Source organism: Apaloderma vittatum, unplaced genomic scaffold, assembly GCF_000703405.1.
Source record: "Apaloderma vittatum isolate BGI_N311 unplaced genomic scaffold, ASM70340v1 scaffold4736, whole genome shotgun sequence".
NCBI lineage: Eukaryota > Metazoa > Chordata > Aves > Trogoniformes > Trogonidae > Apaloderma > Apaloderma vittatum.
In genome coordinates, this window is record NW_009719844.1 from 41,952 (window position 1) to 66,111 (window position 24,160).

The window sequence follows — 24,160 nt, forward strand, 5'->3', positions numbered from 1 at the left end:
CAGGTGATACTTCTGCTACAGAATCACAGAATTGTTGAGGCTGGAAGAGACCTCTGAGATCATCAAGTTCAGCCTATGACCCAACACCACCACATCAGCTAGACCATGGCACTAAGTGCCACATCCAGCCTCTCCTTAAACACCTCCAGGGATGGTGACTGCCCTTCCCTGGGCAGTATATTCCAATATGTGACCACCCTCTCTGTGAGGAAGTGTTTCCTGATATCTAACCTAAACCACCTGTGATGCAATTTCAGGCTGTGTCCTCTCATCCCGTCACTAGTTGCCCGTTGCTACCTGCTTGCTTTTACCATTGCTGGTGTAGAATAGACACTGCGCAGCACAGATGTGCAGTTCCTCGAGTGTGCCCATGACACCAAGCTGCCGGGTGTATGTGCAACTTAGGGTGCAGGAACAAGAAAGAGGATTAAGTTGGGTGTAGAAGTCCCAGTTGGAGTGGCTGGGCTTCTCATATCCATGGCTGCCTGAGAGTGAAGTGTTTATGCTCTTTGCTTGCCAGGGATGGCGGGTGTAGTTGTGGGTGTGCAGCCGTGCAGAGAGCTGTTGCATTGTACCTACACGTATAGGGCTGTGGTGCAGGCCTTAGTGTGCCTGTTGTGTTTTCAGAGCTCTTGGTATCGGAGCTGCTGGGGCTACAGTTGTACCTCATGGTGTTGTATAGCCTCCATCTCCTTTGAAGGCAAAGCTGTCATTACCTTAATGTCTGTTGCATTCCCTATGCTTGCAAAATAAGTGGTGCACTGAGGGATGAAGAAGTCTTTATGAATTTTGAGATGGCGTTACTTGAGGCTGCTGACACTTAGGCTCTGAGATTAGTGTTAGCTGCGGCCAACGTGCTGCTTTTCTCACCGGAGTTAGTGGAGTGCAAGGAAGGTGTTCGCCATTTCCTAAAGTCTCTCCTTGCCCTTATAGACTTCCCTAGCAATTTAACTGGCTTAGATGAGGTGAAAATTCTTTTTGGTCACTACCCGGGAAGTACTCTTGAAGCCGAGCACACCCTTTGTGGTGGAGAGCAACAGGAGAATTACAGCGTGGCTTAACCACTTGGACTGGCCAGTGATGGAAGGCAGAAGCATGGGCTGCCAGACTCCAAAATACAGTTTATTACTCAATTTTTATGTGAATCATTTGGCTAGGATTTTTTCTGCTGTTAGCCCTCTGTCTTGGAGTAGCTCCCAAACTAGTTAGAAGCTTTGGGTATGGTTTATTTAGGATCTCTTCCCCTACCACTTTCCAGTATAAACTCTGCATATTACAGCCTCCTGTATATGACCAACCAGGGTCCATGGGATTGCAAGCTTGTGTGCAGAGGTGCAAGTGGGCAAAGTAAGAGTCAAGACAGAGACATTGCTTCAATGGCAATTGCCAGATTAGAAATGAGATCTTAGGCTGTAGTTCTTGGAAGAAAATAGTCTTTGACGTCTTTGGCCCACCTTATGCTGTAAGATCTGATGAGTAGTTTCCATTAACATACAAAACATGAAGAAACTCTCCTTTCCCACTTACCTTTCCTTGCAGGTTACTGTTATTTCTAACCTAAGTGCCAAATCTTTGGTCTCTCCTCTTTCTTGTAATGTGCACTGTTACACACAGGGACAGCTACATGCTTTTCTAGGTGGAGGTGATGGAATGCTAATTACATTTCATCTGGAGCTACTGAAGGAGAACAGTTCTGGCACAGAACCATACTGTTAATAATTGTGATCCAGTCTTTTCTAGTTGATAGTATATAGGGCCTTTCTTCTTGTTTTTCTATACTACATACGCAGATTTCTAATGTTACTGCAAATTCAGAAACATCTCTTTGATTTTTTTTTTGACTTTTTTGCAATAAGAAACATTCAGCACCTATATCTGCTGGTTTTGGTATCCCTTCTGTATTCTTATCTGCATTTCTTTTGGTCTCAAATAAGAGGAGGTGCTTATGCCTTCTGTATTCATCTCCTATAGGCAGACAAATCCTTTGAAAGGACTTTCATAAGAATGTATCTCCCTGTTCTGTGTTCAGCATCCTAATTTCTAACTGTTTTTAATTGTACTACCATTCTCCAGCTGCATCCCTGGGCCTCAGATGTTCCCTTGCACAAACTCAATACATGGTATTTCTGCTGTTCTTGCATGCTACTACCGCTCCTGTCTCCTTTTGTTTTTTAGCAAAAATAATTGGTAAAAGCAACATTTTCTATTGCTCTCAAATGGAAAGTCAAGAAAGGATTTCTAGGAAGAAGATTTGCTCTGTCCTTGCTGGGGACAAAACAATCCCCTGTGTACTGCTGCCTGACCCTGCAACTTAGGGAATGGTTGAAATAAGTCATTTGGAGCCCAGATAGTAGGGAGACTTGTCTTTTTTCAGCTACGTCTGTACTGCTCTGATCATCTGAAGGTATTTGTCTAAAGCACATTTATGGGAGACCAAATATAAGATTTCTTTCTTGGTGTATAGGGCCCAATGCTCTGACCTGCAGATGAACAGCATCAAGAATTCTTGCATCAGGAGGGATTTTTGTCCAGAGCCTCCTCATAAGGCTGAGAAAGGAGCAAGTACAGCTGCTGTTCGTGCATCTGGTTTGGGGGCAAAATATACTTGTCTACTGTATTCCTAAAATATGTGGCAAGCTGATCAGTGCTGGGCTCCTAAATGCTGCGACCTTATGAAGAAGGTTATATCAGGATCTCAGAGATGCAGAATGAGGGAAAAATGGATTTGAAGTCTAGAAATCAGATGGGTGATGAATTCTCTCACGAGGGAGGGGAGAATGACTTGGTGCGTGCAGCTTGAATCGTGATTGTACCCTGAGTGCCTAAATGTGCAACTCTTATATTCCCGCTCGCTTAGTGGGTGTTAGCGAGAGGGGGGTTGGTGTGGAGAGTATCAAGTAATTCTGTGCTCAGCTAGACCACTAGAAGCAGCTCAGCCTTCGACACTCCTGCTGTTTCTTTATATAGCTTTGTACTGTGATCTGCTTTATACAGTACTGATTTAAAGTTGTCATACTGGGTTTTCACATCTTGTGGACTGTGTTTACTCATTGTGAAAACTGCTGCTTGAAGGCAAAACACTGCAAAACGTAATCCTGACAAGTATCTTGTTGCTCTTGTGGGGAGGGCATAAATATTACTGCATTTAGTTCAGTTTGGGGGAATGTGTAACAATCTCACCATTGCTTATTTCTCTTTTCCTGAGAAGTTTCACCTTGCATAAAGGTGATCTGTGTAGTTTTTTATTTAATGTGCCTACACTTGCTTTTTATAAAGGGGGGAAGGGAGACTATGCTGCAGCAAAGTCAGTCCAGAAAGTTAGACTGGCTGTATTTTTGCCATACTGCTACTTCCCAAAGTAGCAGTGAGCTATATATTGTGCCCCAGCCCTCCCTTCCTTGGGAAGAACCTAGGTGCACATGATGTCTCTTTATCACAGTGCCAGGAAACTAGCAACTCCCTTTCCTTTTATCTGGTTTTGATTTCAGTCACTCCTCATTTTCTCAGTTTCTCACTGTGAGCTTCTTTTTTTTTTGTGCCTTGGGGTTATGCTCATAGATGTATAATTTTCTCAAACCCTGTAATTAAGGGACTCTTAGGATTGAGGAGCCGGCAGAGTTGGAGAATCCTAGAGAAAGGTAAGGTAACTGAGCAGTGTTGCTGGCATTTTTGATGTCAAATGTATTGCTGGGAAACATCAATGCTTCTGGTAGGTTTATACTCAAGTGAATGCATGAGAAGGGAAGAGAACCCACCTGGAGGCAGAGGTATATGGAACTTTAACATAGGGTAGGGATGCTGGGGATGGAGACTTCTGTTACCACCAGCTTTTTTGTCATGCAATTTCAGCTGATCTTGGGAGGTCAGCTGAACGTGTCTGGATTAGGGTGGATTTTCAAGGGAAATGAAAGAAACTACACTAAATGCTGCTGATTCAGTTAGCGGCAGCTTTTGTCAGTAGTTGTGAGTATTGCAGTAGGTCCTTGTACGCTGTTGCTACGGGTGCTCTTCTAGATCCAGTGCAAAACCAGGACTCTAAGTCATGTCTGACTAATATCTTTACTCCTGAATAAAAAAAATAAATCCTGGAGGTCCTGTCATGCTGACCTTTGTCTTGCATTATCTGTTCAGTGTTTGATGTTTGTTTGAATTCTTGCCTCTTGACCCAAACTATTGTCTGCTGATGTGTGTGCCTTGTTGAGTAGCATTCTGAGATGTCCATATTTGTTTTGGTAAATGTACTGGGATTTGTTTCTCCAAAAATGCTTTGCTTACTTGTAATCTTCTAGATTGAAAGGTGCTACAGAAATATCTACACCTATTTATTAACCCCTCTCTTGCTGCTTATTTCCTTCCCTCTTCAGATTACACGCTTACAGTGGAGGCAGTGAAATTGAAGCCATTCTTTGTAGCAGGCCACACCTTTGAGATGACATGTAAAGTGTCTTCGAAAAACATCAAGACGCCACGCTATTCTGTACTTATTACAGCTGAGAAACCACTAACGGATCAGTCAAATCCCAATGGAACCACTCGCATAATCTCCTTGAACCAGGATTCAGTAGTGCGCCTGGAAGACTGGACGGACCAAACTCGTGTCGACGGCGTGGTTCTCGAGAAGGTCCAGGAGAATGAGTTCCGCTACAGGATGTATCAGACCCAGATTTCTGATGCTGGGCTGTATCGCTGCGTGGTGACTGCCTGGTCTCCAGGTGGTGGTGGCATGTGGCGCGAAGCAGTGAATGGCTTATCCAACCCTATCCAGATAGACTTCCAGACGTCAGGTTGGTATAGAACCCAGCAGCTGCGTGTCTGAGCCAGAAAGGGAGAGAGTTCTGTGGTGCTCTCCCAGTGATTTCCCTGCCTCTGGGAGGTATCTGCTCTTTGGAGCATGGAAGGGGTCTCCAAAGGGTATCATGGCTGAGAGCTATGCTTGTCTCTTTTGGTGGTACTTGTGTCCTTTGTGCTATTGATTGTTTACAGAAAGATGTTTAATGATTTGACTATAATCATAACCTCTGGGTTTTTCTTTACTAATGCAGCTTTTATGGTCCTGCAGGCTCACAGCTGGTTCTTGGTATGGAATAACTGCTGCCACATTTGTCAGCTTTATCACTAGATTGCTGTTAAGTAGTGGCTGCTCTGGAAGAACATTAATATAAACTGGATTTCTGTTCCAAAACAGACTTAATTAGCATAGCATTAAATTGCCTGAGCACACCTTCCAGTTGATAGAATTGCAGAAAATGGTCAGGTTAAGTCAATGGTAACATGCCCAACATCTCAGTATAAGTGTATCCTGCCACTGGTGCCTTAGAGGCACCTTGTGGCTAGATTACAAAGCTCCAAAAATAAGGATGAACTTCTGTACTCAGAAATGCATCCTTTTCCTCACATCCTTGCTGAAATCTTCACTTCCAGCTGTAACATAGCCTGCCTGTTGAAGTGTGCCTGTCCTGGTACATTGTTCATGGAAGGGTGAGAGGGGACAGCATTGGTTTGGATCATCAGAGATGCATGTTAGCACTGAATTCCTATCATGCTATGTGGGGTGGGAGGTGCTGCAGGGGTTGTTTTTATAATGCTGATGTGCTCAGGAGTGAAGGTCTCATCTCATGATTTGATAAACCAAGCTGGTGACTTCTTGAGCAATTTTGAAAAGCTCTCAGAGTAGCCCAAAGATGCATCTTATGTTGAAGCTGTCTAGTTATCTGTTCTATCTCAAACCTTCTGCACTCTCCCATTCCTGTTCAGAGGCACAGCTTGGAGGAGTGTCCCTGCTCATATCCCTTGCCGTGTGAGTTATTCTTGGTGTGGCTGTATGGCTTTTAGAAGATCTGTTTGTGATTATGCAAAAGCAGCATGACTTTTGATTGCATCCAAAACTAAGGTACTTGTTCTCTACAAGATGATTTCTAAAAATTGAGCTTCCCTATGCTAGGCATACTGGGAAAGGGGCAAAGGCTGAGTGTAGGGGGACAGCCTTCCAATGGAGACATCGCTTTGTAAGAAGCTTTGAAATGTAGCGTGCTGATGCAAACCCTAATGAAGATGCAGCCTGAGCTAAGCTGACCAGAGAGAGGACACTGACTCAGCAAAGTGATGCTTTCAGTTCTAGGTAATTTCTGGTTGGCCTTTTTGTTTAGTTTTATGGTAAGTTACTGTTCTGAAAATAATGTTAGTTGCCTGTGTTGCAAATGCCTCTTGGAGCAGCACAGTCACAGATCAGTATTGGTGTAGATTTGTTGTTTCTTCAGGCTGGTTTAATGGGCTATAGTTTTAGTCTTATTACTCATGATTTCTATGTCAGACACAGTGGGAAAGCAGCATTTGCAAAGGGGTGATTCAAGAAATCTGCAAGAATGAAATGTGTCCCGAACCCCTCCCCTCCAAGCTCTTATGTGGAGGCTTTCCTGCACAAAAGTGGCAATTGGTGACTCTCCTAACATTGCTTGTGTTATGTCACTTTCAGCATCCATCCAAAAAGTTTGAGAGGATGCTATTAATATCAATGGTTCAGAGGCAAACCTGTGAGCTATGCAAGGGAGGGAAATTGTGCGTGTTGCAATCTTGAGTTCTTTTTGCTGTCACTCTCTACACCCAGCCTTTTCAGCCAGATAGGATTTCTGGAGCATGGAGCGAAGAAAGGGAGGTGGCCTGTAGAATGTGTGAATTCCAGAAGCAGGGCTGGAGCAGGGGCAGGGATGGTCCTGAAGCCCTGACAGCCTTTCATTCTTTACAAAATAATGAATTGAGAAGTGAAATCCCAGGCACAATTTACTGGGGAGATATTTCTGAAAATAATCTTGGCATGTAGCAAAATCTGGTTTGAAATACCTTGTTTTCTTCAATTGATGGATGAGCTTTGTGTCCTTCAGTTGTCACTCGGATATCCTTGCTGGACATTCATCTCTGTGCGTGATAAGGACATGTAACGAGCACAGTTTGAATGAACTAACTGTGGAATTTACTATCTGGAAAATTATTTTGGATCAGGTATACAAGACAGAAGATGTTTTGTGGATATGTTCCTTTGGTTTTGTCTGCTGAGATATACTGTCTTTCATGCAAACTAAGACTGAGTCAGGGAGCCAGAGGTAAATGGCAAAGTTGTGGAGCAGCTATAAAAGCACAGCTCGGGTATCACACCCTTGTCTTGCATCCTGTGGTACAGGCAGCTGTCAAACTTGTTCTGCAGAAAAAGAAGTCGCTGCCAGATTTTCCCTGATGGGAATGGTGAAAAGCAGAACTGCTGAGGTAGCTAATGGTTTCTAGGAAGAATGAGAGGCTCTGCAAAATTGGAGGAAAGATACTGACAGGAAAGGGTCAGAAAAAGCAGGGACACGTAACTCTACAGGTAACTGTAAAATCTGGGGAGCACTGCTTTGCTAAATCCTGAGTTAAAGGGCGATGGTGGGGTGTGATGAGTAGCTTATGTTTGTCCCTGGTAGGAGAACTGTTAATGAGTCATTTGCACTGACTTCTGGGGTTCTCAGAGTGTAACGAAGACATTTTAACTGTGACTGCTGGTGGGGAGTTAATAAGGCTGTACAATTTTGACAAATAGTGTTCCAGTCTCCTTCCTACTTTGAAGGCTTGGACCTTGACAGCATTTTCAACTTGCGCCATGGGGTATGAAGTGGGGAGGTTGTCAATACAGAAGCAGCATTTTCAGCAGAAGGAAGTGTTTTACATGAAGACTTTTAGTGGTAGGAGGCAGTGTTTTTATTGATTCTGCTTCGGTAGAGGGTGGGGAGACTTGCTAGGATTGGAAATCCTTCTCTCCAGTTTGATTTCCTCCCAGATCACCAGGTTGAGCGGTGTTTCGAGGAAGGATTTTTAGTGTGCATATTCATTGTGCAATGTGATCTATCTGAATGGCAGGAGGCATGTAAGCTTTTTATATATGAGCTGGGGATTGTGCACATGAAACTTCAGTGTTTCCTGCCACAATAGGCTTGAAATGTGGCAGTGCTCTGAAATGTTTTTCCATGAACATCTGTGGAAAATGTCTTGCTCGGATTCTTTCCATTCAAGGCAAAACTTGCTGGCTGCAAGCAGAGACCTCCTCTCTTCTTTCTCCACTTGCTGTTGCAGAGGGATGTATTTATTCCATTTGGTTAACAATCTGAAATGTTAATGTAAAGGCATTTGTTTGAAACTTCCTGAACTAAAAAATGAGATGTGGATTTTGTCCACTGAACTATATAAACTGCAAGTCAGGGGGTGGAGATGGTGAGGAGGAGCCTAGTAGGGCATTAGTTTTCAAATATAAAATCAATGGCAGATTGTTCTCTGCTGGATATATTTTAAGACCAGAGAGGTTTTTGTGAATCATCTGGTCTGGTGTTATGAATACCATGGATCACGACAAGAATTTTGGAAAATGAATGCCTGTTGTATGCCCAGTAGCTGTAAGCAAGCTAAGCTTGTTTGAGGGCAAGGGGAAGCTGTCCTATATGAAGATTTTAATATTTCAGTGCTTCTTTTTTGTTTTCCCAGTCTAGAACAGAGGTTCTGCCATCTCTTTACCAAGGGTTGCCCAGCAACGTGGGGGACAAGAGCAGCTGTCAGTTCTTGTCTTGAAATTTCTTTTAGTTAGTTTCATTGCATCATTTCTGGTAAAACTCAAATGCATCCTCTTTTCTCCTGTGTTCTTGGATGATGTATGTTTACGTAGCCTTTCTTTCAGCCTAGAACACACCTGTCATCTTTTCCTTGTTCTTCTGAAGCCAGTGTATCAAGACAGCTTCATGTAAGACTTGTGATCCTATCCACACTGAAACCTCTCACTTGTCTTCTGGTCACCTGGAGACATTGCTCCAGTGGCAGTGCCTTTGCACTGCAAGGGCTGAGCAGCAGATGAGAAGAGGCTGCTTTTTTTTTCATGCTCGCCTTTGCCCTCAGCCTTAGCTGAGCTGGCCAGCAAAGATTGAAGCTAAATAGCTGGGAACTTGCTTGAAATCAAGAGTTCTTATCTGATGCAGGTTCATATACAGGTATCTAGTTCATATAGCTCCAACTGGCCCGCAGCTATTTATTTTTTTGAAAAATGCTGAGGTTTCTAGTCTCTGTGAAATCCACCTAGTTTATCCTGTCATCATAAATTCTTTGACATTCATCCTTTAATTTTCTACCCCTTTTACCCTGAACTTGGCAACCCAGATTAGTGTTTGGAGTGTCTTTGCCCACTGTACACTCACAGGGATTTCCATAAAGTGACTTACTTTCCTTTCCCTTGAGGGAAAAGGAAGCTTTTAATCTCATATCGGGAAGTACAGTGTGAGAGAGAACCATTTGGAGCTTGGCTGTGCTGGAAGCTGGCTTCCCCCTGTGCCATTCAGCAGAGGACAGAAAGCTCTAGAGAGCCAAAAATAAAAGACAACTTTAAGAGAAGCGTCTCGATGAATTCTTCAACTCTGGATTACATCTGCATGTGAGCTCATTGCACAGCAATGTATTATCCTTCGCTTTGGAAGAAGCTGAGATAAACTGAGAGCTGCTGAAATATGAGCTGAGTATTGATGTTGAACTTGCAATTAAAATGAAATGATGCCCTGTAATGACCCTGAGAGATACTCAGTTTCAAGAAAGGAGAATAGAAAGATTCTTAAAGGAAAGAAACCTTAATCATGGAAATGAATGAAGAGCAATACAGCAGAAACTCTTTGGCAAGAAAGGCTGGAATTTTCCAGCCACTGTTAATGGGTGGGAACATGCTTTGTCATCGTGTGCCTTTGTGCCTGTGTGCATTAATTTGTAGCTGGAAGTAGAAACCACAGACTAAACTACTGGGGGCTTCTTCCAGTAATGGCTATTAGGAGGCTTGAGGTGAAACTTGTTAGGAAGCAGCTTCACGAAGAAGCAGGGAGAGGACGAGGGGCTAGAATAGTGTGGGTGAAGGAGCTCATTATCTGGAAAAAGACAGATACAGGATTCTCAGTTCAAGAGTGAATGATTTGGTGCCAGGGCAGATATGAGTAATATTTTTGGAAGACACAGAACTTGTGAGTTCCATTAGGGTTTTTTTTCCCCATTGTGGTCCATGGTGCTGGCTGATTGCAAGTGGGGAAGCTGCATGCAGCGATTGTGGCCTCCCTGCTGAGTAATGGGCAGGTGCGGGCTTCTTGGGTCGAACAGCCTGCTCTGGATCTCTGTTGTCAGTCAGGTTACTTGACCTTTCTCTCCTCTACTTTACGTATCTGAAAAAGAAAGGGAACTTATGTCTGTGGGGAGACTATACCTTATTTTTGCGATGAAGTAATGGCCAAAATGATCCAGAAAAGGCCAAAATATCAACTGGGACCTAGGTAATTAGGATCTCTTCTTTTGTAACTCTAGGTGTTAACTGGCCTTTGGTTATTCTCCCTCCTTTTTCCCTTTTTCTTGCGGATTTAAGGTGTTTAGAATACTGAGCAGGGCAGGAAAGCCCAGAGAATGGAGTGACATAATGATTTTTAATTTTTCTCCAATATGTAATATCCTTAAGCTGAGTACATTAACTCAATAAACTTGAACTCTTTCTTTCGACCCTGCAGCCTGTTCGGTGTGAATCTGATTGAACACAAAATAATAAACCAAACTTGGTGCAGCTTACAAATAATTTTTCCTTTTATATACATATGTGGAAGAATTTGCAATACACTTTTTAGCTGAAAACTGTATCACTATAGGATCTGGACTCTAGAGTTTCCTTACTGGACTGCATGAAATGAATGGTTTGAGCGATGAGATCTGCCATAAAAGGGGACATTCAGAAGAAATGACGCTAAACGGGTCCTGATCCCAGAACCTGGTGTCTCTTTAAGCATTCAGAAGTCAAGAAATGCTCTGAAAAGTCTCTTTAATTCTTATCTTGACTGCAGATGTTTTTTAATGTAAAATTATTATTACTTTAATAAAGAAAAAAACTTCTCTTAGGAGTTGTATCTAAGCTTACATATGAGAGGAACAGAGACTTTGAGTTAGTTTAAATCAAAGGTCTCAGCAGAAGATGGCAGTTGAGGAGAATTTTGATGCTTAGCTCTTCGAATTGGGAATGCTGGTTTGTTTTGTAAATCTATGCTTTTTAGTTTTTGATTTAGCTAAAGGTATGACACATATCTTCATACCTGAAGTTATTAAAATCCAATTATTTCTCAGCTTTCTAAATCCCGAGCAGCTTTTCTACACTTAACTTTGCTTTGTTCTTGATGAGCTTTACAGGTCATGCTTGAACTGTCAACCCTGCAATCGAAACTAAATTCTGCTTTGTTTATCCACCTGAGTAACCAGTAGGTGCCAATAAGAGTATTACAAACTGTTAAATACAGGTGGCAAGGTGAACAAAGCCACATCATCTGCTATCTGTAGAGTTCTGTTTTTCTCAGTGTTAATGTAGCATGAACTCAGATGTCACTGGAGAGTTCATTTCACCTCCCCCAACCCTTCTTGTGACACTGCAAATGCTTGAGCGTGGTGATGCTGAGACCCTTATAGTTGGTGTCATCAGTGGCTACTGGGAGCTGCCTGTTAGCACTTGGGTTTTATGTGCCAAGCCCTGCTTGATGGAATCTAGATGCAGGACCTGTTGAATACTGTGGTGTGATGGTAATGGGGGGAAATAAAAAAAGCAACAGGATGCACACCTTGAAGAAGATTTTTGTAACACATTTGTGACCTCTTGGAAGGTCCTCAGGACCCTCGAAAATGTGTCTGGAAGCATCGTGTGATTGCTCTGGTGCTGTTTTTTGCCTATGTGCTTTTATCAAAAGAAGCACTTCACTGAAGCAGATGTCTGGTTAGATAAGGTGATCATTTTGCTTGTAACCAACTAACAAACACTAGTTTGCTGTTGCTTTTGTTTGAGGTTGGCATGCAGATCATTACTTCTCTCATCCTGTTGCTAGACAGGTTTAGCTGAAGCCAGAGTAAATTGTTTAAGCTGGAGATGTAAATCAGACAAGTTATTATCAGGTTAAAAGCACTGGTCAGCTGGGTTTTTTAGAATGAAACCAAACAAAACTAAGACCAGAGCCCTTCTGATGAGAACAGTGGCACGTAGATGACTTAATGACGGATTAGGGCCGTGTTGTCAGCTTCTGTGAATCTTTCCCAGCCTGTGTAGTGACCACAAGTCTGACTAAAGCATACCTGATGGTGAAGGGTAGGGGATTAAAGGGTCTTTGTGGTCCAGCTCAGGGTGAGCGGGTCTCTGTTGTAAACAGTCTCCTGCCTTTTCAGGTTTTGTAGCGGGGTGAAAAAACTCCAACCAACCTATGAAAATGCTTTATTCTTATCCTTCCATGCCTGAGGACCTGGTGTGGGGCACGTGGGCAGAAGGCCTGAGAAACATCCAAAGAAGAAAGATGTTCCTCCTAGGAAGTTGCAACCACAGTTTTCAAAGCTGCACTAAGAAGCTTTCAATGTAATGAAGCTTGCTTAGGTTTAAACAAACAAAAAAAAAATTGTTTTCCTTCTTCGGCTCTAGAGGGAAAAGCACAACCTCTGACACATCTCTTGACTGTTGAAAACCAGTTCTTCTGAGACAGGACAATGATTTCTCCCTTCAGGTACAGATGATGATTTGCAAATGTAGGGGAATAACCAAAGGGAAGTAACTGTGGTTTACCAAGGTGGGGGAAGTATGATCATGAGATGACAGAGCAGCTACTGCCTAGCAGCTACCTTAGTGCCCAGGAGACTGACTCTTCATGTGGGAGGCAGGGTAAAAATGCTCTTGGTGACCCAGAACTGAAGAGTGTGTAAGGAGTGCTGCATTACCCTGATATGTGGCCTTTCCTGGCTGAGCAACCAAACGAGCGTAGCTTTTACTCTTATGACTTTCAGTAGCCAGGAGTGCTCAAACTCCACTCTGCATTAGTGGCTTGTTGGCATGCTGGGGTTTGAAGCTGGTGTCTGCTGAATGCAATAGATGCCTGGACTTTCAACCTAGAAATAAGACCTGAAAAGTCACATCTCTATGTACACTTTCCTTGTTTGCCCTGCCAGGGCAGAGGTAAGGCAGCACAACCTTAGCCTGGCAAAGTTGGGATCATACAGTTCATCTCCCTTCCTCAATCCTTGCCAGCATCTAGCCAGGACAGAGCCTGTTTGCTGGAGTCTCGTATTCCTGATGTGATGTCACCTCATTTGCTGCTGGGACTTAGGATAGACCTTGAACTGTAGACAGTATCAGGATTATTATGGTGCTGTTTTGCCTTTGATCAGTGCAGCAGAGGGTATGTGCTGGGAATGCAGGGATGTTCCTGACAGATTTTGACAGTCTCTTTGTTTCTGCTGTTGTGACAGTTCACACACAGCTTGAGACTTTTCTGGTTACAGTTGGCTGGAGTGCCTTGGCCCATAATGTCTTTAGTCCCTTGAGACCTTGAACTTCAGTCAGCACAGCTCCAGATAAAATGATGGAAAATGTCTTGTTTTTATCTGAAGAAGAATTATCAAATAGGTTGCAAGGGGAATATAGTTGTGTGTGTGTCTGAATGCCAGGAGACAAATGGAATTCATGTAGAAAGAGTTTGGATAGAGGCTGAGGAAGCAATCGGATTAATCTCTTTCCATTTCCATATGTAACGTCTATTGCATCTCTACTACCCTTTTTCCTTGCTTGGTGGGGTAACTTACAATCTTAATTTTTAAGAGAGGGGGCTTCAAGTGTTAAAATGGGTACAAACCTCTGGGATTATATCTATATACTGCCCTTGTGTACAAAATACAACTGCTTCTGGGACGGAGAAGAGGGCTAAAGAAATGCATGGTGTGACAAAGAGCAGGACATTGTACCCAGTGGAAATTGTGGGGAGAATTTTAGAAGCCATGGAAGTAATTACTGCATTGTAGTTGGAATTTGTTTCTTAGTGTGCTGTGTAATAATTTCTGACCAAAACAAGCCAGGGCTTTGTAGTCTAGAATAGTTTCACCAAAAATGACAGCTCTAGCTTCCAGAACCTCAGTTTGGAAGTGGTGTGGTAAGTGTGTGCAATGTGATAAGTTATTGACATAGCTTCCCACAGAAACCTGTTGGGAGGGCAAAGGACTAGTGGGTTGTCCTGGATGTTTTCCTTAAATGTGCTCCATCAAAAGCATTGTTTGCCACTGATGTTCAGTGGATTTGAATTTTACAGTCCCTGTACTAAAACAGTAGGATGTAAGAGTGGAGAAGGGCAAATCTTTCAACAGCTTTGCTTTCCTCCCAAACCACTTTTCTGTGCTACTGCTTGCTTCTGCTGTCCCAGAGATAGCTGAGCCAGATGGCGATAGCAGCTAATGGAGTTGAGGGAAGGGTAAAAAAAAGGTTACTTTTTAGTCTGAGTCCCAAGTTCCTTCTTGGATTCCCTGGTCCTTTTCCCCAAAGCCATTCTGGAGGTCACCATTAGCTTCAGTTTTCCTTCTACTCGTTTCCTTCAACTTGTTTAGTAGAGAAGTCACTAAGGGGATTTTGACACATTCCTCAGTTTCTGCCCTGTGAATTAGAGAGTACTGTCAGAGTTGGCAGATCTGAGGAGTTGAGGTTTAGTTAATTTTGCACTAGAGATATAGTTGTCAAAATTTGGGGAAGTTTTGGGTTTCTTTTTACCTTCTATAACTCAGAATTCCAACACTACATGTTGTCATGGTGTCTGTGCATTTCACAACAGCCTAATTTTCATCAATACCATCACCATTTTGCAACTGAAGGAATTACTGTACCCTTGGGCTTTGAAACATCTTCTACAGAAGAAGCTATCTATGGCAGAACCTGAAGGAACACCCACAGAAAAGTTTTATCAGATGCACTTCTTGTACTGTCTGTGTTTCACTTCTGTAGCAAAACCATCTGTATTGTCAAAATACTTGTTTGCTCTAGCTTGAATTCCAGTTGACAGCCTCAGCCAAAAAGATCCATGCTGGATTAGCCTGAAGGTGTGAACTCTTGGGCTCTTAGAGGATTCTGCAGTGGAAGACCAGCTCCCTTTGTTCAGGACAGCAAGCAGACTTGGGCAGCAGCCTCTGTGCTGGGTGAAAGGTCTGGCAGTTTGGGTATTTGTCTTAGTGCAGGAATTAATGGCTAAAAATGAGTAACTATTTTGCGAAAACTTACGTGACTGCTTATCCCTACTTCAGAGCTGTCTCCAGAAAGTAGCAGAAAGTACTTCAAAACATGGAAGAAAGGTGAAGAGAAACCTGTCGTGAATAACTGTGGTTTCTTTTTTTTTTCTTCTTTTTTCTCTAGGTCCTGTGTTTAATGTCTCAGTGCATTCTGACAACCCAACGATTTACCAGGGCGAACTAGCAGATTTGCTGTGTATCGTTACAATGGAAGGAATGGCACTTGAGCCAGGTATTTTGGCAAAATTATTTTACTTTTAACTCATTTGCCTTCACTAGGCAGAATAATAATGTGTCCTTTGAGTGAGGCTAGAGAATTGAGAACCAGCACTGAAAATCCTGTAGAACTAGGTAAACACAAGAGAGTGTTTGCTTTACGCAGCCCAGTTTAAAAACAAGCTTTTTGTTTCACATTGAGGGGAAGGAAAAAAAGTGCTCTTGCTGCTAAATCCCCCTGTGCTGGCTGTACCAAGTGACCCTGCTGCTGGCAATCTCAGCCTACAACCACTAGATGGGCCAGGAAAACTATTCCTGTTTCTTTTAATTGGAAAGGAGGTCCGTTGGCAAAACCTGTTAGGAGAAAATGGTCATCTGTAAACATATCTTAGTCACCTGGCCAGTCAGCTTCACACTTCAGAGCTGATGTAAGGCTTAATGTAAATCTAAAAATCACAGTAATTGACTACTGCAGCTTAAATACCAATGATGCATGTTTATTGCTGGTGCCTTCAGATGTGAGCCTCCTTTTTTGTGTGGAAGAAGAAAGAAACACAGTACCTAATTGCTGTGAAAAGGATAACGGACACTTTAAAGGCAAATTTTTATGAAGAGCTGAAAAGTTCAGAGAATTGCTCAAAACCTAGCTGCTTGCCAAGCATTGCCTGAGCTGCTTTTCATCAAAATGCTGTGAGAATAACTGGTTATTATACCCAAAATTTGGGGTTGAAGTGAGCTTAGGGTTGTTTTTTTAAAGTAATTTTCTCTATATATAAATATAAAAAGGTATTTAAAATAAATCTATAAATATGTATGTAAATAAAAGTATATGAATGTATATACCTGAATATAAACATGTCATGATTTTTAGGAAACTTAGAAATCTACACGTAAGCTGCTACAGAAGAGGTGCTGTGCAGAAAATATTACTTGTAATGTAGTAGCTGATGAGATGAAGTACCAAGCTTAGTAAAGGCCCATCGCTTTGAAATTCCAAGATGTCTGTTCTACATTTAAATCTAAGTGTAGCGGGGAAGCAATTTGCCAGATTGTGTGCTGCCTGCAAAAAATGATAGAAGTATGTAGATTGTATAATTGAAATGCTTGGTAGGGAGAAAAGCTGAGTAAACTTTATTGCTGTCAAAACATTCGTAGCCTGGGCTATTGGACACAGCGAGCAGTGGTGTGTGCCTGTACATATACCTCAGTCTGTCCTGTGATCTCTGCTCAGCAGGAAGTTGAGGTGTGCCCAGGCTCTTGCAGGTATTGTGGCGAGGCAGTACCCAAAGCCGCTGGCTTCCTTTGCAAAGCAGTAATTGCTGGCAGGGAGCAGCTGCTGCTTCTGCTAGTGTTTGACAGCTAAAATAAGCTTGGGGTTGCCTTGTGAAAGAGGCCTCAGCATCCCTGACTCACTTAAAGCTTGAAAAGAGGCCACTTAGTAGCAGTAGGGCTTTCCCCTCAGTGCTCTGCTGCGATTGGGTTCGTGATGGTTTTTTGTTTGGTAGCTTGAGACTGGGAGAAGCACTGACAAGAACAATCAAAGGGATTGAAGTAAAAAGGTGTCCTCTTTGAGGAGCTGCTTGTTAGCACAATTACGTTTTAATTGTGTCTGTTGAATTGATAGACGATGCCTGGAATTGGAAATGTGCTGTTCCAGCTGTTGCGAGCAGCCAGCGCAGAGTTTTAAATGTCAGCATTGTAATCTGTTCCATAGCTGGGTAATGTCATCTTGAAGATCTCTGTCTCTGTGGTGGTTTTTGTGTTGTTTTTGTTTTGGGCTTAGGGCTTTTTTGAGTCTGTAATAGGGAAGATGAGGCATAGGCAAGAGTTATGCCTAGAATGGAGTAAAGCGTGGTATTGTGGCAGGTCTCGAGAGAACCTTTCAGTCAATACCCTGAGCATCCAGTTCCTGGTCCTCTGGATGAGACCAGCAGAAATGCTGTGAGGAACAGCTAGAATATATGCTTTAGGGTGTGCAGACTTCCTTTGTCAGTCTGCCTTCTCGGCCTTGAGAGATGGAGAGAATTAGAGAGGTGGGATAACAAAGCAGGTTAAGTTGAAGAAGGGCCTTAAGGGCTCAGGTGATAACAAACAGATGTAGTTCCTCGGTAGTAACTTTATTCGCCTGTATCCCGTCTCTGATCTGCCTCTGTGCTGAGTCAGTATCACAGTGTAATTCATGACTGGAATGGAGAACTTGCTTTTTAAATGAGTGCCAAACATTAGACAGACTCTGAAAATAACAGAGCTGTCTCATCCCAGTGGGGAAATGAGGCATATTGTTATGGAAAGCCTACACCAAGTGATCAGATAAACAGAGTGAGAGTTGCCAGCATCTCCTAGAAGAAAACAGGTGACATAAGTACAGACTTCTTTCCATTTGGGAATTTGATGAGAAGGGAGAGCAGAGCAATGGCATTTGACTGCCTTCTGAGGGGCATGATGGCTTTCAAAGGCCATTGACTCATTGGGTGTCAGACCTTGCTGCAGAGCTGTGTTTTGGGCCCTCTGGTGAGCAAAAGAGGATTAGTGTGTCTTCTTAAATGCGCATCCAAAGCATTTTAAATGCACTTGCTATGCCAGCCAGCTCTGCTCTTGTACATACAGGCATTCAACTTTGGAAGCATGCACGTGGATTAATATATTTGCTTCCTGTAGTAAGTTCAGGTGTCAGGTGCCACCTCTTCTTCCCTCTTTGTATGCACAATCAGAAAAATAAACTACTTCAAGGAGCTGAAGAAAATTTAAATGACCAGTGATCTTTGTCAGTGCCCTTCATTGCAGTTAGATTGATCCATTTGTTTCTAGAAGCATTACTTGTATGTCTGGTAGAGGCAATTCACAATCCTCTGTGTGTGTGTTTGTGTGTGCCCACCCTGTGGGAAATCTTTGAAGGGGTGGAAGAGGCTCTGGTGTGACTGCTGCTTGCTTTAATTTCCTCTGCTTCTTTGAGACCCTGCTGAAATGGAGTGTGTCTTACTAAGCTCAGTACATGGCAGCAACTGCTCCATCTAAAGAAGTGCTCCTTTGGCTTGGCAGCTCTGGTTGGTGTTTTGAATTGATATAAGGGGAGTATGTGTGTGTCGGGGGGGAATAGTAGTTCTTCTATGCCCTGAAGATATAAAAGCTGCTTCTGATATTTCTGTTGAATATACATTTTCACAAACGATATCTCTACACTTCCCAAATCACCCTTTCTTGGACTATGTGCTTAGGGATTTAAAAGTATTACTGTGCCTGAAAGGAGATGGGTTTTTTTATCTGCTCCAGACAAACCCCGTGGGCACTCTGGAGAATTTAACAAAACCAGCTTGTTTACCTCTTGTATGGCTTGAAGTGGTTTGCTCAGCTCTCTAGGAAGCCCTATTCAACCTCATTTAAATGTAGTAAACAAAAAGGGTCTCAAAATTGTGATTCAGCACTGTAACAAGATGCTGAGAGAGCTCCATTCCAAGCAGTGGAAGTGTATGGTTCCTAAGAGCTGGCCTAGAAATAGGATTCCCTGTTTTGAGGAGTGATTGGCCAGGGAAGCAGCTAAGACCCAGACAGCTTAGTCCTGTGTGTCAAATTGAAATGTGCATCAAGATGTGCTTTACATGTTGATGATCCTCACTAGCTGAGGAAAGGAAGAAGCTCAGCACCGCTATTACTCTGCTCACAGAGCTCAGAAGCATCCAGCTCCCTCTGCTTTGTGTTCATTTGTGAAAGCAGCTGAGTTGCATGACTTGGGAGTACTGAGGTCCTTGATGGGCTTCTGAGCTTGACACTGGGATGTTATGCCTTTCTCTAATGTGAAGCACCTTGTCCAGGTGTTCCACACTTCTTAGAGTATTGTGGAGCACAGCAGGAACTTGTGGAAGAAACCTTTGTAGTATTAAGTGTGAGTGTGATTCTTGTGGCTGGGTTAGTTTTTTTGTAATTTGGGGACAAATATTGTGAGAGTGACTTGTCAACATTGACTGTGGAACAGTACAGATGCTTTCGGGAAGCTAGTGTGTGACCTGTTTTATGTCAGTAAAACTAGATATTGATTATCATTTGAGAGCACCTGATTTATGTCCTGTTTTTGCCAAATTTTCCTGGGGTTTTATTACATGAAAATCAGACATATATAGAAACGAATCAGATGGCTTTGCTGTATTAAGCTATTTCAAGGAGGATGGAGACAAAGAGTACTCAGAGCCAAATCCTCCCTCTGACTGTCTGTAGTGAGTCACTAATTGCATACTGTGTATACTGACTAATAAAATATGTTGGCATAATACTGTTGTCCCATGTTGTAATTATACAAGATAGATTCAGCTATTTCAAAATGACAGCAACTGCCTGCACTCATCTTTGTGGAGGGAAGGGAACCTCAAATTAACTGAGACTGAAAAGGAGTTCTTCAGAGGTAGCAAGATGCCTGGGAATCTGAAAGCTAGATTATTAATTTTTTTATATTTCTAAACCTATTGTTTAAGCCTTTTTTAAGCAAGTTTAATGGTGTCTTCAGTGTAGCTCGACTTAGCCTGGAAGGTATCCATGTACTCCAATGGTACCTGGAAACCCAAGAGCTAATGTCAGTCTTGATCTTTGGAAGGAACTGATCGTTCCAAACGTGCCTGCCTGTGGACTGGTGCTATTACCGTATTTGGCATAAACAGGCAGCAGAGATGAAGAGTAGTTTATAGAAACAGAGCTCTCTCCGGTAGAGGCCCCGTTTCTCACAGACCGACAGTGGGATGAATACACGAAGCAGAAGTTAAAATTTGGTCCTGTTAACTGAACATGTGTTTACGGCAATTTTTATTAAGTTTGCTTTCAAGGGAAATGGTCCAAGTGCTATGCCAAGTAACTAAGAGTAGTATTTTGTAGTAGGATAGACAAGAGTGATTGTTGTGAGGGCTGCTGGTCCCTGTGACCTATACTGAGCCCCGTGTAGGACTGGGTGACCTCCTTCTGCTGTAGGATTGCTAAACAGGCCAGATACTCTCTTGAGGTTCTGTGCTGTCACCAGAAGCACCTGATCGTGTCAGGCAGGGCAAGAAACTGACTGGGGTCCCAAAACAATTTTGTCAGCCAATGTCTCTGGTAGTAACATCTGCTTTCTCATGGCTTTGTTTTGTTTTTGAAGATGTGTGTAAAACCAGTGCACCTTATGGGGGAGTTAATGATACCCCAGAGAGTGGATGATTTTGCTTGCAGTAAGGGTTCTACCTGACCAACTGATGCTGTTACTTGAAGTCGCAGAGCTGAAGATGTCCCCTTACTTTGTTTTTAAACTATTATTTTAAGGTTCCCTTCTTTCCCAAAGAGGTAGTTTGCCTAAGAGGGGCTTAAAATTGTCTTCACTTAGATCTGCAAGGAATTTGAATACAACAGCAGGTTTAGTGCTTTAATTTTTTCATTAGCCTGGAGATCAAGTGTGAAAGTTTAAAGAAGAGCAAACTCAATTAGATAAAAGAACAGTTTTAAATTTCAGGTTGTTAATACTCTGTTTTTCAGAGATACCAATATGAGCAAATGGAGGTTTGATACATTGCCAAAATCACTGGGACTGCCTTAGGTGTGAAAAGATCAAGCCCTGTGCACATATTCTGCCAGTACTCAAAACTTAGGACAGAAATAGTAAGCTCTGCTTCCAGTTTTGGCCCATCAGTTTGCTATGTGCCAGGAGGAGGGAAGACATGTTGATGAAACATGTAAGCAGGCTTTCCTGTCTGTGCCCTAGGTCATGCCAGGTTGCAGACTCTGACACGTGTTGCTGGGCTCATGTTAGCAAAGAATAGCAGTGATTTTGAAAGTAGATACTCCACTACATAAGCTTAATGGGGTTAAGACCAAGATCTGCTAATGGGATCAATAGGATCTTGCATCAACATAGAAGGAGCTGGATGTGCTGATGAATGCTGACTACCTGTCAGCTGTGTTAAATGCGGAAGGTGTTGCAAATGCATTTTATAGACTATCTCCTTGGGTGGTAAAACTTGGGCAAGGTGTGATGCCTGATGATGTGTGACAGTAACCCATGATTCTGGTGAAAAAAAGAGAAGTAAAAAAGTGTAGTGGTCAGGCTTTTCTCCTGAATGCTTTGTACTTTTGTAGGTAATTTTTTGTGCTCTCAGTAGAGCTGCTGTATTCGTTTAGGCATGTGAGGAAGGGGCCTTCAGGAAAGAGCCTTCTGACTGTAGTTGTGTAGGCTCTGCATGAAGACAATGATTGCAAATTGCTCTCTGCTAGCAAATACCTAATACTTCCACTCCCTTTTCCCTGTAGGTTACAGTATAGTTATAGGGTTTCTTATGACACTAGGCCTGCTTGGTGAAAACTTAGATCAGAGATTAAATATAAATTTTAGAATAGCAGACAGGAAAGCAAGAAATCTCCTCTTCTTTGGCCTCATAACAAGTCACCCTTTCTGTGCAGCTACATTCTTCCTGCCTGTCCATTTCATTGCAGTTCAATGCTTGAATCCTTCTAGAATTAACATGTTCAGGGCACTCTTTTTTTTTTTTTTTTTTCCTTCCTTTGTCAGACCAATGTTGTCTATAATGCTTGCAGATTAACCTTTCTGTTGAGAAGTAGCACTGTGAATACTTTTCAGAACTCACTAACATGTCTAATTTCTCCTTTGTCCACAAATGCAGATGATATGTCCTTTGATGTCTCCTGGTTCGCTGTGCATTCCTTTGCGTTGGACAGAGAGCCCATCTTACTGGCCTCGCTGGACCGGAGAGGGATTGTGACACAGAGCAGGAGAAATGGCAGCAGTGATCTCAGCCTGGAGAGAATCAGCCCACTGGAATTCCGGCTCCGTGTGCATGGCTGTGAGGACCATGACTTTGGGAACCACTACTGCGTAGTGACCCCATGGGTGCGATCTGCCACTGGTGTATGGCAGCAGGAGCCTGAAATCAAAGCCAAACCCATCTTTCTGTCTGTGAAAATGGATGGTAAGAGATTGCAATGTGTTACTCTATTTATTTTTAGCACATTTTTATGTCTTTCTGTGGTAAATATTTCCCATGACTATTTCTAAAGGTGTCTGTGATAATTTCATTAGATTTTGTTATCCTTTTGTATTGTTTACTACTTCTGAATCCAGATTCTGTAGACTAGGTAGGCCTGAAGAGATCGTAGTTTTAAGACTGGAGTGTTTTCTTTGCTGGTCATGTGTTGGTCATGTTTTGCATAGCTGAGACATCTTTCAGTCAAGGCATAGTATTCTCTCCAAGGGTTAACCCTTCTGCTGCCTGCAGAAGGAAGCCTTGTTTTGCAGATGGGGCGTGTTGAAATAGATTCGTGCCGTGGTTAGTATCAAAGCTAAGAACTAAGTCAGAGCTCTGGCTCCTTCCTCCCTCTCCTAACCACGAGACGTGCTGCTCTCTGCACTTAATGTCTTGTCTGCTTTCCAACCTGAGTTGCAAGCATTGCTAGACTTTGTGAGAAGTTGCACGCTACCCGGCTGCATTCAGCACATAGCTAAGGAGGGAAACTAATGCTGGAGGGGTTTTGAACTAGTTGCTTTCTTTTTAATATTTCTAGAAAAGGTCATATTGGGAGGTTCCAAGAGCTTGAAAGGAATTGAAAGTTTTTATTCTCCCTGCTATTATAACTGTACTTTACAAACTGCTACAGTTCTTGACTGTGCCTTTTAACTAAGCAGTTGGTGCTTACAAATCAAGTTTCTTGTTTAAGTATCAACTTTGGAGGTTGATTAGACAGGGTTGTTGAGTGGCAGTCAATATACTGTACGAGGAGGTCTAGTCAAGCAAAGTGTAAACTAGTCCACTTCTTGCCATTTGGAAACATAGTTCAAAGAGTGCAGCCACAGTCTGCCTCTGATGGGGAAATTTTGCAAGGCTTGTGTTTGGAGGAAGAGTTAATGGGATACCTCTAGGAACAAGCTCTACTTTGGTATCTCACTCCAAGGGTGCTTCCAGCCTCCTTGAGGTTTTGAGATGGTAGAAGAAGAATTAGGGTAAGGAGTTAAGGGAGTCCAATTTTCCAAACCTCAAATGACAGAAATCAAGAAGTATAAATAGTGTAACATCTTTCTGATAGAAAGATTGTGCCCATGGTTGAATAATGTGGGATTTTCTCCTTTTTTAGGCAAGAATTTCCCGCTCATATCTAATGACTTTGCGTTCCTCTTTCAGTTTTGAATGCTTTCAAGTATCCCCTGTTGATTGGCATCGGTCTGGCCACTGTCATTGGACTCTTATCCTGCCTCATTGGCTACTGCAGCTCCCGTTGGTGCTGCAAGAAGGAGGTGCAGGAAACGAGACGAGAGCGTCGCCGGCTAATGTCGATGGAGATGGACTGAGCGTGGGAGCTGGACACACTTGCATTTCAGCAGAGACTCACAGGGCTCTTGAACTGTGCCAAGACACTTGCTCACAGGCCTGGACAGCACAGTGTTTCTTCTCTTGATTTCAGCCTGGACCTCAAGCTTCTCCTTGTTACACATCATGTCCTGAGAGCATTCAGGCCATATTTAGCTACTCGGGAGTTCTCCTTTTCCAGCAGCACTTTCTGCATAGGGATCGTGTCCTTCTAATGTGCAAACTGTAGAGCCTTCTTTCAGCAGAGCCCTGTGACAAAATTCCCTAAGGGTTTTAGTTGGGTTTTTTTGTTTTTTTTTTCCCCTGCTCTTGGTTTTGAAAAGATGTCTGTGTATGAAAGCTTGATGGGCAATGCCATGGGTGGGAAAGGGGCTGGTAGAGGTGTTAGACTTTCGTTATATTAAGCTATCTACTTTTCCCCTCTACCCCTATCAGACCTTTTATATTTCTCTGTCCACTTTTGTATCTCCCAGACTTCGTTGTGTTGGGTTGAAGGCTGGAGAAGGTTCCTCTGCTGGTGGCTCATGAGA

The 24,160-nt window shown here is 42.8% G+C and overlaps 1 protein-coding gene across 1 annotated transcript in view; it reads left to right on the plus strand.

Annotated features, from left to right (window-relative positions):
* Nucleotides 1-23,611, plus strand: part of PTGFRN (prostaglandin F2 receptor inhibitor) — a gene marked incomplete at its 5' end in the record, with an annotated part of 37,287 nt that extends 13,676 nt beyond the window's left edge. The window contains 4 exons of the mRNA XM_009870783.1: nt 4,365-4,784; nt 15,212-15,319; nt 21,933-22,238; nt 23,445-23,611. Coding sequence (XP_009869085.1) covers nt 4,365-4,784; nt 15,212-15,319; nt 21,933-22,238; nt 23,445-23,611 — 1,001 coding nt within the window. The remainder of the gene's footprint in view (nt 1-4,364; nt 4,785-15,211; nt 15,320-21,932; nt 22,239-23,444) is intronic.
* Nucleotides 23,612-24,160: the final 549 nt, after the last annotated feature.